Source organism: Muntiacus reevesi, chromosome 1 (genome assembly GCF_963930625.1).
Source record: "Muntiacus reevesi chromosome 1, mMunRee1.1, whole genome shotgun sequence".
NCBI classification, from domain to species: Eukaryota; Metazoa; Chordata; class Mammalia; order Artiodactyla; family Cervidae; genus Muntiacus; species Muntiacus reevesi.
Window position 1 is genome coordinate 91,060,496 of NC_089249.1, and position 18,229 is coordinate 91,078,724.

Here is an 18,229-nt window from a genome sequence, read left to right on the forward strand (position 1 = left end):
AACTCCCGGACTGCACCCAAACCTGTGTCCACTGAGTCGGTGATGCCGTCCAACCATCTCATCCTCTGTCATCCCCTTCTCCTCCTGTCCTCAATCTTTCCCAGCATCAGGGTCTTTTCAAATGAGTCAGCTCTTCACATTAGGTGGCCAAAATATTGGAGTTTCAACTTCAACACCAGTCCTTCCAATGAACACCCAGGACTGGTCTCCTTTAGGATAGACTGGTTGGATCTCCTTGCAGTCCAAGGGACTCTCGAGAGTCTTCTCCAACACCACAGTTCAAAAGCATCAATTCTTCGGTGCTCAGTTTTTTTAATAGTCCAACTCTCACATCCGTACATGACCACTGGGAAAACCATAGCCTTGACCAGATGGACCTTTGTTGACAAAGTAATGTCTCTGCTTTTTAATATGCTATCTAGGTTGGTCATAACTTTCCTTCCCAAGGAGTAAGCGTCTTTTAATTTCATGGCTGCAAGTCACCATCTGCAGTCATTTTGGAGCCCCCCAAAATAAAATCTGACACTGTTTCCACTGTTTCCCTAGATATTTGCCATGAAGTGATGGCCCCGGATGCTTAGTTTCCTGATCTTAGTTTCCTGAATGTTGAACTTTAAGCCAGTTTTTTCACTCTCCTCTTTCATCAAGAGGTTCTTTAGTTCTTCACTTTCTGCTATAAGGGTGGTGTCATCTGCATATCTGAGGTTATTGATATTTCTCCCGGCAATCTTGATTCCAGCTTGTGCTTCCTCCACCCCAGCGTTTCTCATGATGTACTCTGCATATAAGTTAAAATAAGCAGGGTGACAATATACAGCCTTGATGTACTCCTTTTCCTATTTGGAACCAGTCTGTTGTTCCATGTCCAGGTCTAACTGTTGCTTCCTGACCTGCATACAGGTTTCTCAAGAGGCAGGTCAGGTGGTATTGGTATTCCCATCTCTTTCAGAATTTACCACAGTTTATTATGATCCACACAGTCAAAGGCTTTGGCATAGTCAATAAGGCAGAAATAGATGTTTTTCTGGAATTCTTTTGCTTTTTTGATGATCCAACAGATGTTGGCAATTTGATCTCTGGTTCCTCTGCCTTTTCTAAAACCAGCTTGAACATCTGGAAGTTCACAGTTCACGTATTCCTGAAGCCTGGCTTGGAGAATTTTGAGCATTACTTTACTAGTGTGAGATGAGTGAAATTGTGCAGTAGTTTGAGCATTCTTTGGCATTGCCTTTCTTTGGGATTGGAACGAAAACTGACCTTTTCCAGTTCTGTGACCACTGCTGAGTTTTCCAAATTTGCTGATAGAGTTGAGTGCAGCCCTTTCACAGCATCATCTTTCAGGATTTGAAACAGCTTAATTGGAATTCCATCACCTCCACTATCTTTGTTCATAGTCAAGAGCCACTAAATTTTATATTTTACCATTTTATTTGTGTATATGCATATATTTTTACTTTTTGTTTGTGGGGTGTCATCTCGTGTGTTGCATAAACCTTGACGGTTTTTGAATTGTATCTTTCACTGTTAAATAAAATTTCTCCTTGTCCTGTTTAATACTTTTTGAGGTCAGATTAGGTTTATATAATGCTATTGGGTTGGCCAAAAAGTTCATATGATGTTGTGGAAAAACCCAAAAGAACTTTTTGGGCAAGCTGAAAATACTCTTTTCCTTTTTTCTCTTTGTTTTTTTGTTTGCTCTTTCTCCTGCCACCCATCCCCATTTGCTGGTATTTATTTATCCTTTTCTTTTAAAATCTTTTAAGTATGTTTCTTGATTTGATTAATTTGCTTTTTTCCCCCAGGTCTTCTATTTTTTTTTTAATGAAAATCATGCTTATTTAATTCTAGCAGAACTCATTTCCGTATATGTGTGATATATATTCTAATTCATTTCTCTTCAGAGTTCTTAGTTGGTTTTTTTGTTTTTGTCCTGAAGTTCTCTTTCGTTCCTTCTATTAGTCCTGCCTCTATAGAAGTCAGTCAGCTGGTTCCGATTGTTCACATTGGTCTCCCTCAAGTTACTGAACTTCCTCAAATGGAACACATACACTTGGTCTTTGCCTGTACATGAGTGCGGCTCCCTTTACAGGGTCGATTTTATGGGACTTGTTACTGGTCAGTGGTGAACTGTAAACCATGGAAGACATGATAAACTTTGTTTCAGTGGCTTGTTCTAATATTTTCAAGTTAATTACCTTATCCCAAGAGTAGTAAACCCTTACTGTTTCCCTGCTCAGCTTGTACAGCTGGGATTGGAGCAGTCCTCAGGATCCAAGGACTGACTGACTGACTGTGCCTCCCAGGGGGCCTCCTAGAGTAGGCAGTTAATGAGCAGATGCATTGTACCAGGCAGCTGTGGGAATCCTGGCTCTTCATGGTCAAGGCTTCAGATCCACTGGGCCTTTCCAGTTCCGTGAAGAGAGAGTGGAGAAAACCTAGGTGCATACAAGTTTACTCACATTAGCATATATGTGTATATACCCCTCTCTCCTATGAGCTATATATATCCACAAAGAAGACTCAGATTTCCTGTAGTTTCGGATTTGAGTAGTTCAAGAACCATCTTGAAATTCCCGAGTTAGTGAAAAATCATTCATTCAAACAAGATGTTCAGTACTTTTTTTGCAAAGGACTAGATAGTATCAATATATATATATATACCTTGTGCTTTGTAGTCCAAATACTATCCCTGTAGCTTTTTCCTCCTTCTTTGCTCTTAAAAGTATAAAAGTCATTCTTAATAAATCATTGGCTGAACTGTTTATTTTTTTTTATTGTTTATTCTTTTTTAAACTGGAATTTTAAATAGCTACTAGGCTATAAGCTGAATTACCAATTTAAAAGTATGTTATTTTTCACATAAGTTTAATATTAAAACTTTGGCAACTTTATGTCAAATAATTAGAGTATTGAAATTAGATTGCTTTATTTGATAATGAACTTATAACTTTCTGAGTATGTTAGATTTTTAAATTTTAATTTAAAGATTTATCTTTAAGTATTAGGAAGCTTAAAGAATATCAATAAGCTTTATAGTAACATCTGTGCTTGTTGCTGTGTTTCCTAAACATATTTTGTTATATTTGATAATCGATTTCAGGTCTTGTATGATCATTTGTGCACTTAAGTGGCCATCTATGACTTCAGCTTAAGCCAGTTTTATGTTTAGTGGTAAAAAATACTTTTTTTTTTTTGACTTTTCAAATTTTTGTTTTACTGTGCTTAACCTGCCTATGTGTTATTATTTTTTGTACAAGTATTTAATTTTTTAATTGAATGCAGCATATTAATTTCCAGTGTACAACGTAGTGATTTGATTTTTTATACATTACAGTGATCGCCACAGTGGTAAAACTGAGCTGTGTGATTTATAGGATGCTTACTGATAATTTAAATACATGTTCTCTGTGGTAATTTTTTGTAGGGTTAAGCCAATTTGATTGTAAGTTACTTTAGTTTTCTAATGTAACTCCAGTTTTCTCCTGTATAAAGCAGTATACTTCTTTATTCTGCCTCTCCTAGCAAATCATTCTCTTTACCTCTCTATTGACAATGTCTTTGCTAAGAATAGGCAGCATATTTATCATTTCACATTTCCAGCTCCCCAGTACTCACACACAAATCTTTTTGTTGCTACCTTCACTGTTACCAAATTTCTGTAGAAAAAAATCAGTGACTTGTTGCTTCAGAATCTGGTTATTTTTTCCTTCCTCCTCCTCAGCAGGTGTGTACTGCTTCCTAGCTGCCTGTTATGGTGTACACACAGGGAAGGAATAGAGATGAACAAGAGGTATGTGCAAGGTGAAGGGAGGAATTAGCATTGGGAATGCATATACCTTTCTAACTTGGAACTTTTGACACTACCTGATAATGTTATTCTCTCCAGATTCTTTTTCCTGTTCCCTGAATTATTCAGTGTGGACTTTTAGCACTTAGCTCACAAGACTCACTCTTATCATTTAATCTGGCCTCCCACTTAAGTGATTAGAGGCTGGCTGTAGGTGTAAATTCCCTTCCATTCCCTTTTCCACCTGAAAAACATGTCTGTATTTATTCATTTAGAATTACTTTCTAAGGGGAAGGGAATTGATGATTAAAGATTTGGACTAACTGCTCCCGGGCAAGGGAAAGAAAAGCTGGGGCTGAATAAAAAGATTGTTCGGTCATGCCCGGGTCAGCTGACATTTAAGGATAGTGTGTAATTCTTTTTTAAATGACTAATTTTGCTGTGCTGGGTCTTCATTGCTGCCTAGACTCTTCTCTCGTTGAGCTGAAAGGCAGCTTCTCTCGTGGTGACGCATGGGCCACTTGTTATGGTGGCTTCTTTGGTAGAGCACAGGCTCTTCAGTACTGTGGCTCCCAGGCTCGTGAGCACGGGCTGAGTAGTTGTGGCACACAGGCTTAGTTGTCCTGCAACGTGGGATCTTCCCGGGCCAGGGGTAGAACCCATGTCTCCTGCATTGGCAGGCAGATTTGTTACCACTGAGTCACCAGGGAAGCCCGATAATGTGTAATTCTAAAAGTAAATTGGTACAGTAATGACTAGATTATGAGTAATTAATGGAAAAAGTAGTTGACTCTTGTTTGACTCTCTCCCCCCCCCCCCCGCCCACGTTTGTATACTGGGTTTTAATGTAAAATGTACTTACTGTGATTTGCAAGTTGAAAATGTTTAAATCTGTCCCCTAAATCTGAGACCTCCTTTTCTTTTGTTTGATGAGTAAAGATTGATGTACAAAGGGATATATATTGTCCTTGATCCTATACTCTCTCACTAATCGTAATTGTGCTTCAGAGTTGAACTACTTGTATGCTGGTGGCTATATGTATATGCTAAACACAGTCTACCCAAAACTTACTCATTACATCCTGGCTAAAATTACTTTTCCCTCATTTTGAGTAATTGTGTAATTATCCATGAATTACCCTTGCAGAAACTTGCAAATCATTTAGAATTTTAAATTTCTTCCCTTGATGTAACTGTTAGCTCTCTATTTACATATATGCATTCAATAACTCAATCAATTCTGCCTATAATTTATCCTCTGAAAAGTGAAAGTGAAAATTGCTCAGTCATGTCCGACTCTTTGCGACCACATGGACTATACAGTCCAAGGACTTCTCCAGGCCAGAATACTGGCCTGCTTCCTTCTCCAGGGGATCGTCCCAACCCAGGGATCGAACCCAGGTCCCCTGCGAAGATTCTTTACCAGCTGAGCCACAGCGAAGCCCAAGAATACTGGAGTGGGTAGTCTCTCCTTTCTCCGGGGGATCTTCCCGACCCATGGACCGACCCGGGGTCTCATGCATTGCAGGTGGATTCTTAACCAGCTGAGCTACCAGAGAAGCCATTTATATTATGACTGCCTTAGTTTAATAGACCAGTCTTTTAATTTGAAGGCTAGTTTAGCATAGATTTTTAAAAAGAGTATGGGCTGTAGGCTCATACATTTTAGTTTCGACCTTGGTTTCCTCTCCCTTCCACTTAGATTGTCCTGTGACTTGAGAACATTATCTAATCTCTCTGAACCTCAGTTTGCTCACTTTTGAAATGGATGTAGTAATTGAGATCCTACTTTACAGAGCTGTTACGAGGACTGGATAAACTAAAACAAATAAATTTCTCAGTAAATACTAACTGATCTTACAGTGAAACCTTGTACAAATGCAAATATAGATATAATTTGATATGATTATTTCCTGTCCCCAGCATAGCCTGTATTTTCAAGTAGTCACTTTAAAAATCTTACTGGGATGAGGGCAGAAGTACAAGGTAGAGCAGAGTTGGGCTGGGAAACATCTGATAAAGAATGTGGGCTGGCAGAGTACCTATGTCCCCAATGTTTTTTGAGCCAGTTTATGTGAATCAGACTGAAAAAAAGATGCCAACTAATAGAGGTTCTTTCTTGGAATTTCTGAAACTTGACTCTGGTTTGTGTGATTGAATTTCAAGGCCCTTGCTTATTTTATTAAGGAAAGATTTTATCTTATTTTAATTGACATAATTTTAATCATATCTCAATTTTTCTTTCATGTTTTAATTAGAATAATTTTTAAAGCTGGAGTTTAATTATAATAGAAGAGATCATTATATTTTAGTATTTTATGTTTTTTTAATCTGTCATAGTTATATTTACTTTTAGCCCATGCATGTTAAGATATCAATGTTTTAATTGATGCCTTTGCTAATTACTTTTTGCATCTCACTTCTAAATATTTTCCATGTTCTCAGATACCATATTGAGCTGTATAAAACTGGCATATTTGCAGGTCCTAAGTGGTTGAATACTGGCAGTTTTATATGGTGCAGCCCAATGCTTTATTAGTTCTTAAGCAGTGAATAGTACTGTTTTGTGTCTGGTAATTTGATTTGCTCTTATTGTAGAATAATAACTACCAGGATATAGATTGCCAGTTGACTTTTATTTTCTCCAGCAGTTTTCAAGATAATTATTCCTGTTATTGTTTGGCAGTTTCTTTTTTTTTTTAACTGATGAGATAAGCTCTAAGTCTGATTTTCTTCTATTACTAGTAGTTATTAAGAGTTTTTTGAGGGGTTTCCTAGTGGCCTAGTGGTTAGGATTGTGGGCTTTCACTGCTGTGGCCTGGGTTTAATCCCTGGTGAGAGAACTGAGATCCCACAGTTACATGACATGGCCATAAAAAGAAAACAAAAATTTCTTCTTCATCTTGGCTGATGTTTAGGTGCAGAGGTATTTTTATCTTGCTTAAGAGTTGGATTGCAGTCTGAGGGCTCATTTCTTTAGGTCTGAAATTTCCAGCCTTTATCTCTTCAGCATCTCTACTTTATTTTCTTAATGAACTTCTTTTAACATATGGTGGAGTTTCTCATTTAGTTCCTTTTTTTTTTTTTTTTTTGGATGTCCAGAATGTGTTTATTGGGACAGTTTCCCAGTCATCTTGATTCAGGGTGCTTTTAATGCTGCTTCTAAGGAACATTGTCCTTAAGTCTTGCTTTTCCTCCTATAGGTTGACAGAGGGTAGTAGAGCAGCCTGCTCACAAAACTATTTGTGCATGGCCAAAGATGGTGGTGATTTTATAGCATCTTAGGCATTTCACATCCATGAAAATCGGGGAATTTAGGGCTCCGCACCAGGCACTCCTTATGTTTCCTCTTCTTTTATGGAGAGGGATGAAGGAGATCCTTTGTGAGAGGCTTGTTCTTGTGGGGAGGTTGTCACTGCCAGAAAGGCTCATTGAATTCTTTAGCTTGCTTCTTCTCTTTTGCATTCTCTCTCTCCTTCTCTCTGTTGAATTCTATATAATTTCTTCATATCTGTCTTCTATCTTAATAGTTTCCTTAACAGTTACCACTTGCTTATTAATTAGTGTTTTAAGTTTATTCAATTTCATTTTCTTTTTCATATCTACCCATTTTCATAGATTCCACTTGTCCTTTATCTCTGTGAACGTTTTACACATATTTGAAGTCTATCAAACTGTTTTGTTTTCTGTGGGTTTAGGTTTTTACTTCTTGGTTTCTTGTGTTTGTCTACTTATTCTAACAGTATTGGGTTTCTTCATGTGCATTGTAGTTTTTTTTATGAGCTAGTTTTATTTATGAGCTTATCTTCAGTGGGAGTTCCTCTTGTGCCTTGGGTTGGAAGGAGTTCTAATGAGATGGTTTTTTGTTTATAAGAGTCCAGAAAAGTTTCTTTTGGTTGTTGTTGAATGAATATGTGAATTTACCTAAGTAGAAATCCCAGGAAAAGAAGTAGCTATTGGGCAAAAATAATGACTTCTACTTTGTGAACATTTTGCTTGGAGTTATGAGCTGATTAAAGAGGAGATTTTAAATAAGAACTTGAGCTTAGGATAGAGGACAGAAGAGAAATGTTGACTTCACCCTTTGAGAAGATGACTAGTGTGATGGACTGGGTTCCTTCTGGTTCATAATAGATTTACTTCTAATTTTCCATTCAGTGTTTCTGACATTGCGGAAGAACTGGTGCCAGGACATGAAGCTTCAGGACTGGAGGTTGCATCACTATGTGAACTTCCCTTAAGTCATCCAGCATTACCTCCCGGTTTATTATAAAAGGCCATAGCTCAGGAGTAGTCAGATAGAAGTGATGCATAGGGCAGGGTGTGTGGGAAGAGGTATGGAGTGTCCATGCTTCCTGAATCTCTACCCGTTCACCAACCTGGAAGCTACTAGCATACTAGGCAAGCTTCTTAGTTTCTTGACTTGGCCTGTCTGTGTACTGTGCAAATAGTACATACTTTGTTTACGTATCTATGCATGAAGCTTATTTAGTGTTGAGATTGCTTGTGGGTGACTCCAGGGCTGGTGAGGAATTTTGTTTGTAGAGTGCTTAAAGATTGCCCCATGGCTTTATTGAGGCAGTTCAGCTTCACCTTTTGACCTTTATCTTACTTCCTATTCCCAACAGTGGTAATGACAGCCCCTGAGGCTCACTTATTTCACTGCCTCACCACTTAGGCTTTGAGTGCCCTGTTTTGTTTTTGGCACTTCAGAATTTTGCGTTCTTGGGTGTAGACTTGGTAATTTTTGAGTTTACACTTTAATTTGTTATATGTTAGCTATTTCTGTATTTGAGTTGGGGGTCATGTGGTCTTTTCACATCTGCTTAATGATCCGTCTTGAATGGAAGTCCATCAGTCAATTTACTGAAACTAAATTCCACTTAACAACACTGTGGAGATAAACTAGTTTGTAGACTTGTCTATTTTAGCCTTTAACCCCCTCCCATCCTCCACCCCAATGATTATACATTCTAGTAAATTAACACTTAAAGGAAATTAGTAAGTAAGTATGAATGAGTCTCTCAGAACTGGAGCTCTGAAGTAATGAAATCAGTTCTAGGAACACTATGTGTAAAACTGGCCACTGACTTTGGGTTTGGCTTTGAAGTTTGGGTTTCGGTTTTGTGTAATACTGAAAACAGCATGAGAGCTGGTACTGAGTGACAGACTCAGGAGCACACTCACTTGATCACTCATTATAGGGGATACTTACAAACTCAAAAGATTCTCATTTTCAACAAAGACATTTATATAATCTAAAAATTTATTTATGAATATAGAATACCAAAAAGATCCCTAAAGAAACTTCAGCTCTTTTTGTTTTGGTGATGAGATTCTTTGCTGGGTAATCTGACAGGAATAAGTAGTCAGCATAGGAATGGGGTTTGTTGATGTCTGCCAACTTAAATTTTCCTGTGTCTCTTTCGGAGTTCTTTCATGTTTCAAATTCTGAATTTCAAGCTTCTCTGAAAATCTTTATGAAAAAAGTCTTTCTCAAATGTATCCCCCTACGCTTTGTGTACTTTGGGTTGTGTTTCTTCTGTGGTATTCAGTGTCCTTTTGCTATCTACATTTTTTGAAAAGATGAAGAGTCATAAACTGTGATGTCAGCTTGCTAGGTGGAAATAGAAATTTTAAGAATCTGAGCTTATTGAATTCAGAAATCAAAATCTAGTATGATTTGCATCAAATCATTCTTTTACACAGATATAATGGATGCTTTTATAATAGTGTTTCTTGCTCAGAACAGAATGCCCTTTGAAAGATACTCCTTTAGATGTCACAAATTTCTTAACTTTCTCAATATTTTAGATATATACCTATATATCTGCTAATACATACAGATAGTTTTCTATCTATAGGCTCCTGTTCTTTTCTTTTTTTCTGTTTGTGAACTTTGCTTCTGCTGTTCTTGGTTTGCACACTGTTTCTTTCTTTCTTAGTTTTTTTGGGGTCCCCAAGACCACACTGAGATTTGTGATTTGCTGGAAGGACTTAGAATTAAGAATGCCCCTTATGCTCCTGGTACGTGGTGTGAAGTCCGGGAGGAAGCAGGCGCACACTTCCAGGCGTCTTCCTTCAGTAGAGTTAGACGTGCAGACGCTTTATTCTCCCAGTTACAGTGTGTGATGGTATTCACAAAGAGTGTCACCAACCAGGGAAGCTCACCTGAGCCTCTGTGTCTCTGGTTTTTATTGGGGAATCAGTCATATAGGTGTAGAACCTCCACAGAACTGATACCACCTGCTTGACCTCCAGTCAAATCCAGAGGTCAAACTGAATACTGATGGCCTCAGGCAAACAGAAACTTTTTATGTCTTTTGGGGGGAGGTACCTTTATCAGGCATAATTAATATTCCAAGAGTTCAGAAGGCATCTCCCTATGCCCATCAAGGGCTAGTATTGAAGGCTTTCCTTAGAAATGTGCAGGGTTTAATAAACCCAGACCAACCAAATATACTCTTGCTTGCACATTAGTGAATGCAGTTGATTCTTCAAGATCGTGTGTAACTGTCACCTTCTCAGTGAAGACTTACCTTATTCACTGTAGGAAGTTAATTGCCCATGTATTTTTGCTCCTTACTTATACTTTTCTCCTTTGTAGTTATGCTGTATGTTTCTTGAATGACTTTTTTAACTCATGCCATCTTAGATGTAAAAATATTTGTATTCATTTTTCCATTTCACCTGACCGTACTGTTTCTTCCTTTGCTTTCATGAATTGTTTTATGCATTTCCTTTGAGGGGGATCTCTGTATGCATTTTGTAGTATAAACACAATATTTTGTTTCATATACATATAATTGTAAAATTCTGTGTAGCAAAGTATACATGTTTGCTGAGAGACTGATATTCCTACTTTGATTTATTTTTTAACTTTTATTGTAGCATGGTTGCTTTACAGTGTTGTGTTATAGCAAGATGAATAAGTCGTACATAGATACATGTGTCCCCTGCTTGTTGCACTTTCTTCCCCTTCACATTACTACAGTGCTGATACTCCTTTTAGCGTGACGTTCCATCACAGTTACTATATAAGCTTCTGTAGTTTGTATATGTACAACTCTTTGCAGTCAAATGTTCTACCACTGAGCTATACTTCTTGTATGTACAGCTCTTTGTGTATATCCTTGTCTCTGTAAGTTGTGCATGATATAAACTGTAAAAATTAAATACTAGTCTTAAACCCTTTTTAAAATATATATTGCAGTTTATTTTAGTCGCACATATGAAGTTAGTGTGTAGGAAATTTAAATGAAACAGTATGGTAAAAACAGAGAACCAAAAAATCTAAAGAGGAAGTATACCTAAAGCCTGAGAGCTCAACATTCATTAGTGTTTCATCTTCAATTTTGATTGACACTTGATGCTTACAAATGTTGAAACAAACCTTGATATCATGGTGACTATTCTGAAGAGATTTCAGCACCAGCACTAAGATTTGTACATTCAGTTGGTTTATAATGGACTTCTTAGCAATTTACATAGTGTATAGTACGGATTTGTTACAGGTCAGATCACAGCGTTGAAAGAAGTAATTAGGATCCTTTAAACTGCACTCAGCCTAAGACATTCTGTGTACAAGAGCATGAAAGCCATCATAATAATGTGGCTCCAAGGAACATAGTTTTGAGAAGGAAAATAACCTAAGCTTCTCTTTCCCATTTTAATTACTGAATCTCTTAACAGTGACAAAACTGTCACATAGGACAGTAAATGTATTCAATAAGTCAGACTTCTTGGAAAGCACACGTTTAGCAACCTGGGATAATGTGGAATGTCAGGAAATATAACATGATTCAACACTGGTTATTTTTGTCATTCTACACAGACATCATTTTTCAATGACAGGACTTTTGTTTTTTAAGTTTTTGACCACGTGGGGCAGCTTGAGTGATCTCAGTTCTCCCACCAGGGATCAAACCTGTGCCCCCTGCTGTGGAAGCATGGACTCTGAACCACTGAACTGCCAGGGAATTTGTGACATCATGTTAATGTTTGACCAAGGCACAAAACTTATAAATCATAAAGTTTCTTTTTTTTTTTTAAATTATTTATTTTAATTGGAGGATAATTACTTTACAATATTGTGATGATTTTTGGCACACATCGACATGAATCAGCCATGGGTGCAATGTGTCCCCCCCATCCTGAACCCGTCACCCACCTCCTTCCCTACTCCCAGTTTCTTTTTTAAGATCTAGCATTCTTACTGTAGGCTTCTATCTTACTTTGGACCACTGTGTACCCAGTACCCTGCCTGCCTACAGACTGTTTCACTTAACAAAATCAAAATTGATTTCTGACCAGATTTCTGACCAGACATAAACATTTCTGTTACCAGAGTGTTTGCATAACCAGAAGTAGAATAATAAAGATGAAGATGCCTCCTATTTCTTTTAGAAAATAGTACTTTATAAGCTTGCTGTATCTTTAATGTCATTACTGTTGAATGACAATGAGTAGTTCATAGAAAAAAAAGAACTATATACTTGCATTATGATAACTCATCTATCACAGATTTAAAAAATGAAATTTCTACAGAAATAGGAACTAATTTAACAAGGGAAAATTTTTTCCTTATTCAGACTTCTTTGAAGTGGTAATGGCTGCAAACCTGCAACATTTAAAAAACTGCTATCAAAGAGCTCTGTCTTATGAATTTAGATTCAGTAACTTAAAAAACAGATGAAAGTGGATTATTTCTTAAACAATTTAGGCAAACTATGGATAATCAAAGATTTCAAAGCAACTATGGCACGTAACTCAAGCATAAATCAAGATGGAGAGCTCAAAGACTTTTTAATTTCCTAAAATTAAAAAAAAAACTATCATTGCAACATATAGGATTTCCTCCCTATTTTAATCTTAGGAATTTCAAAGAAAAGGCAGTGGATTACATACACACATGAGTCCCCACACAAAAATGCAAACATGGACACACATAGTGGTAAGTAGAGTGTCTAGTTCCTTCTTCCTACCACCTAACCCTCACTACCGCTGAGCTGTACTTCCTCTATGTACCACTCTTTGGACTGTTTATATCCTTGTCTTTGTATGGTGCTTCCTACAATTGTACATGGTATAAACTGTAAAAATGCTAGTCTTCAGCCCTTTCTTAAAAGCAAGGATTGTGTCATTCTATGTTTTTCAGTTTTATGGCTGGCATATAGTAGTCACTCTGTTGTGTTGACTATGCTGCTGTTTTCTCATTTTTAAGTAACCTGAACTTTCATTTCTTACCTTGGCAGGTTTATTTCTTCTTATAGATGCTAGAACACTGGCAGGTTAAGTCTCAGATGATCTTTCTCCCCACATTATACATTAGGATGAATTTAGGTCGCTCTTAATCAACTCAGAATTCATAAGATGAAGATTGTGTATTTCTATTTCTGCTATAACAGAATTGCCATAAACTTGTGTTTTAGAACAACATACATTTTATTCTCTTACTGTTCTTAAAGGTTAAAGTTTGCAGTCAGTTTTACTAGATTAGAGTCAAAGTGTCGGCATGTCTTGATCCTTCTGGAGGCTCTGAGGAGAGAATCCATTTTCTTTTTTCAGCTTATAGTAGCCTCCTGTATTCCTTGGCTTGTGTCTGTATCTCCAAAGCACATTACTCTAATCTCTGCTTTTATTATCAGTTGCCTTCTCATCTTCTTGTAGTCTAATCTTCCCTGCCTGCCTCTTGTTAGACCACTTGTGATTTTAAGACCTTTTAGAGCTAATACCCAAGAAAGATGTCCTTTTCATTGTAGGGGACTGGAATGCAAAAGTAGGAAGTCAAGAAACACCTGGAGTAACAGGCAAATTTGGAGTACAGAATGAAGCAGGGCAAAGGCTAGCAGAGTTTTGCCAAGAGAACGCACTGGTCATAGCAAACACCCTCTTCCAACAACACAAGAGAAAACTCTACATATGGACATCATCATATGGCCAACACCGAAATCAGATTGATTATATTCTTTGCAGCCAAAGATGGAGAAGCTCTATACAGTCAGCAAAAAACAAGACCGGGAGCCAACTGTGGCTCACATCATTAACTCCTTATTGCCAAATTCAGACATAAATTGAAGAAAGTAGGGAAAACCACTTGACCATTCAGGTATGACCTAAATCAAACCCCTTACAATTATACAGTGGAAGTGACAAATAGAGTCAGGGGATTAAATCTGATAGTGTCTGATGAACTGTGGACGGAGGTTTGTGACATTGTACGGGAGACAGGGACCAAGACCATCTCCAAGAAAAAGAAATGCAAAAAAGCAAAATGACTGTCTGAGGAGGCCTTACAAATAGCTGAGAAAAGAAGAGAAGCGGTAAGCAAAAGAGAAAAGGAAAGATATACCCATTTGAATGCAGAGTTCCAAAGAATAGCCAGGAGAGATAAGAAAGCCTTCCTCAGTGATCAATGCAAAGAAATAGAGTCTTAGATAATAGAGTGGGAAAGACTAGGGATCTCTTCAAGAAAATTAGAAATACCAAGGGAACATTTCATGCAAAGATGGACTCAGTAAAGGACAGAAATTGTATGGACCTTAAAGAAGCCGAAGATATAAGAAGAGGTGGCAAGAATACACAGAAGAACTGTACAAAAAACATCTTCACAACCCAGATAATCATGATGATGTGATCACTCACCTAGAGCCAGACATCCTGGAATGTGAAGTCAAGTGGGCCTTAGAAAGTGTCACTATGAACAAAACTAGTGGAGGTGATGGAATTCCAGTTGAGCTATTTCAAATCCTAAGAGAAGATGCTATGAAAGTGCTGCACTCAGTATGCCAGCAAATTTGGAAAACTTAGCAGTGGCCACAGGACTGGAAAGGTCAGTTTTCATTCCAGTCCCAAAGAAAGAGGATGCCAAAGAATGTGCAAACACCGCACAGTTGCACTCATCTCACACGCTAGCAAAGTAATGCTCAAAATTCTTCAAGCCAGGCTTCAGGAATATGTGAACCATGAACTTGCAGATGTTCAAGCTGGTTTTAGAAAAGGCAGAGGAACCAGAGATCAAATTGCCAACATCTGCTGGATCATGGAAAAAGCAAGAGAGTTTCAGAAAAACATCTATTTCTGCTTTATTGACTATGCCAAAGTTTGACTGTTTGGATCGCAATAAACTGTGGAAAATTCTTAAAGAGATGGGAATACCAGACCACCTGACCTGCCTCTTGAGAAACCTGTATGCAGGTCAAGCATGCAGGTTAGACCTGGACATGGAACAACAGACTGGTTCCAAATAGGGAAAGAAGTACGTCAAGGCTGTATATTGTCACCCTGCTTATTTAACTTCTATGCAGAGTACATCATGAGAAACATTGGGCTGGATGAAGCACCAGCTGTAATCAAGATTGCTGGGAGAAATATCAATAACCTCAGATATGCAGATAACACCACCCTTATGGCAGAAAGTGAAGAAGAACTAAAGAACCACTTGATGAAAGTGAAAGAGTGAAAAAGTTGGCTTAAAGTTCAACATTTGGAAAACTAAGATCATGGCCTCTGGTCCCATCACTTTATGGCAAATAGATGGGGAGACAGTGGAAACAGTGTCAGACTTTATTTTTTGGGCTCGAAAATCACTACAGATGGTGACTGCAACCATGAAGTTAAAAGACACTTACTCCTTGGAAGGAAAGTTATGACCAACCTAGACAGCATATTAAAAAGCAGAGACATTACTTTGCCAACAAAGTTCTGTCTAGTCAAGGCTATGGCTTTTGTAGTAGTCATGTATGGATGTGAGAGTTGGACTATAAAGAAAGCTGAGCACAGAAGAATTGATGCTTTTGAACTGTGGTGTTGGAGGACTCTTGAGAGTCCCTTGGACTGCAGGGAGAACCAACCAGTCCATCCTAAGGGAGATCAATCCTGAGTGTTCATTGGAAGGACTGATGTTGAAGCTGAAACTCCAATACTTTGGCCACCTGATGCGAAGAGCTGACTCACTGGAAGAGACCATGATGCTGGGAAAAACTGAAGGCAGGAGGAGAAGGGGCGACAGAGGATGACATGGTTGGATGGCATCACCGACTTAATGGACATGAGTAGGGTAAACTCCTGGAGTTGTTGATGGACAGGGAGGCCTGGCGTGCTGCAATCCATGGGGTTGCAAAGAGTCAGACATTTCTGAACAACTGAACTGATGACGTTTCAGGGCCTATCAGATATTCCAGGACAATGTTACCATCGCAGGAGCTTTAATAACACTTGCAAAATCTCCTTTGCTGTATAAAGTCATACAGTTTTCCAATGGTTAGGACCTGGATATCTTCGGGGGCCATTATTACCAACCACATATTGTAATAAAGAAGCATCTTAAAGTTTTTAATTTGCATATTAATGCTTATTTTATCTTCCCAAATGGGTGTTATTTTTGCCCAATGAAATAACTCAGTGTAATAGCATTTTACTCAGCTCTTAGCGCTCATTTCTTTCTTCTTATCTATGATATATGAATGAGTAGTTCACGTATAGGCATCATGTATAATTTCCTTATTTTCCTGAAAGTATTTCTTGATGTTGTTTTGTGTTGTAGTTGGTGTAATACGGTGCCCAGTATGCCGCCAAGAATGCAGACAGATAGACCTCGTGGATAATTATTTTGTGAAAGACACATCTGAAACTCCTAGCAGTTCTGATGAGAAATCAGAACAGGTATGCTTCTCAATTTTTCTTTACATTACTTCCTTGATATCAAAATGTAAATTATAAGAAAACATGCTTGAATTGTTACATAATTTAGGGTAATTATGCCCTAGTTTCATCTTTCAATTTGAAAATGAAGAGTATCTTTATTCTACACCCTCAGACCTGGTTAAAAGAGATTAAAAGTTATCACTTAAAAATTCAAAGCTTGTATCAGTTTTGTGTTTTGAGACTTAGGTTTTTACCCACCTGAATGTTTGATCTGGAGGGGAAGGATTTTGTTGAAGAGAAATGGATAGCAAGATGATTTTATTCTAGGTACAGTGATTAGTATATTTGAGAGTAAGGTAGAAAGTTTTTGCTTGTTTATTTTGTGGATCTATGTTTCGTAAATTTAATGTAGGTTAGTATTTATTTCCGCTTCTAGGTATGTACTAGTTGTGAAGACAATGCAAGTGCGGTTGGCTTTTGTGTAGAGTGTGGAGAATGGCTTTGTAAGACGTGTATTGAAGCACATCAAAGAGTAAAGTTCACTAAAGATCACTTGATCAGGAAGAAAGAAGATGTCTCAGGTAAGATAGAAGCAGTTTTAATGATTACTCTTATTCTCCCTCTTTTGCCCCTATAGCATTTCTACTTAACTTGGCAAGCTTTTGATACCAGTATCAGTAAGAATTTATAAAGTTAGACAAAAATTTTGTTTAGTTTAAAAATGTATGTTTTATTTCACTACAGAATCTGTTGGAGCATCTGGTCAGCGTCCTGTTTTCTGCCCTGTACACAAACAAGAACAGTTGAAACTTTTCTGTGAAACGTGTGATAGACTGACATGTAGAGACTGTCAGCTATTGGAACACAAAGAACATAGGTACAGACGTTGTTATTGCTTATCAAGAAATATTATTAAAAGTTATTATAGAATTATTTTTCCTAAAACAAATATTTTTTTGTATTTTTTATGTCTTAGAGCAAGATACATTTTTTGGTAAATTATTTAATGGTTTCTATATTTATATCTAATTGTCTTACGGATATTTGTTGAAAATGTATTAGTACGTGGATTTGGGTTGCAATAATAGAGTTATATTATTTCTTCATATACAGTCCCTCTGGTTCAAACTCACTTGTTTTTTCAAGTGTTCTGTGGTATTTATCACATGGTTATGGGCTTTGGGCTGTTATCTTGTAATATTTTCATGTGTATGACTGATAGCCATTTTAGCATCAAAGTATATAAATATACTGATTTCATGTCAGATTTGGTTTGTAGAAAAACTGGGAATTTATAAACATCTAAGTAGCATAGTTACTAATTCATTAAAATATAGCTTTGTATTTCAACCCTCTTTTACCCTCAGAATGCAATAGTGTTCACTTATTACCAGCTTGTCACTTCAGAACTATTCTGGAAACTACAGAAATTTCTAGTTAGTTGTTAAGTTCACTTAACCACACTTAAATGTTTAGCTCTCATGTTTTAGAGCTTTTAATTTGTTAGAGCCACTGGAATTTATTAAAGTTCTCTTAGAGGATACATGGATCCTATTTGCCGACAAATATTGCATCCAAAGCTTGTGCTGGGCACTCTTCTGAATGCCGTATGTTTGTTTAATTCATACCAACCGTCCATGAACTATTGGTACTGATATCTCAGCTGTTTCAAAGTGAGCAAGTCTACTTACAGAAAGCTTTAATAATGTATACAGCATGTCCCCATAAGTGGTAGAACTAGGACTTGAACATAGTCAGTTGGACTCCAGATGTGTTTTAGCTCATTTGCTCATTTTC

At 37.4% G+C, this 18,229-nt stretch overlaps 1 protein-coding gene across 2 annotated transcripts in view; it reads left to right on the plus strand.

The window, feature by feature from the left end:
* Positions 1–18,229, plus strand: part of TRIM33 (tripartite motif containing 33) — a 136,903-nt gene that overhangs the window by 46,500 nt on the left and 72,174 nt on the right. For both annotated transcript variants that reach the window (XM_065906627.1, XM_065906631.1), the window contains exons 2-4: positions 16,332–16,450; positions 16,869–17,013; positions 17,177–17,309. In XM_065906627.1, coding sequence (XP_065762699.1) covers positions 16,332–16,450; positions 16,869–17,013; positions 17,177–17,309 — 397 coding nt within the window. The remainder of the gene's footprint in view (positions 1–16,331; positions 16,451–16,868; positions 17,014–17,176; positions 17,310–18,229) is intronic.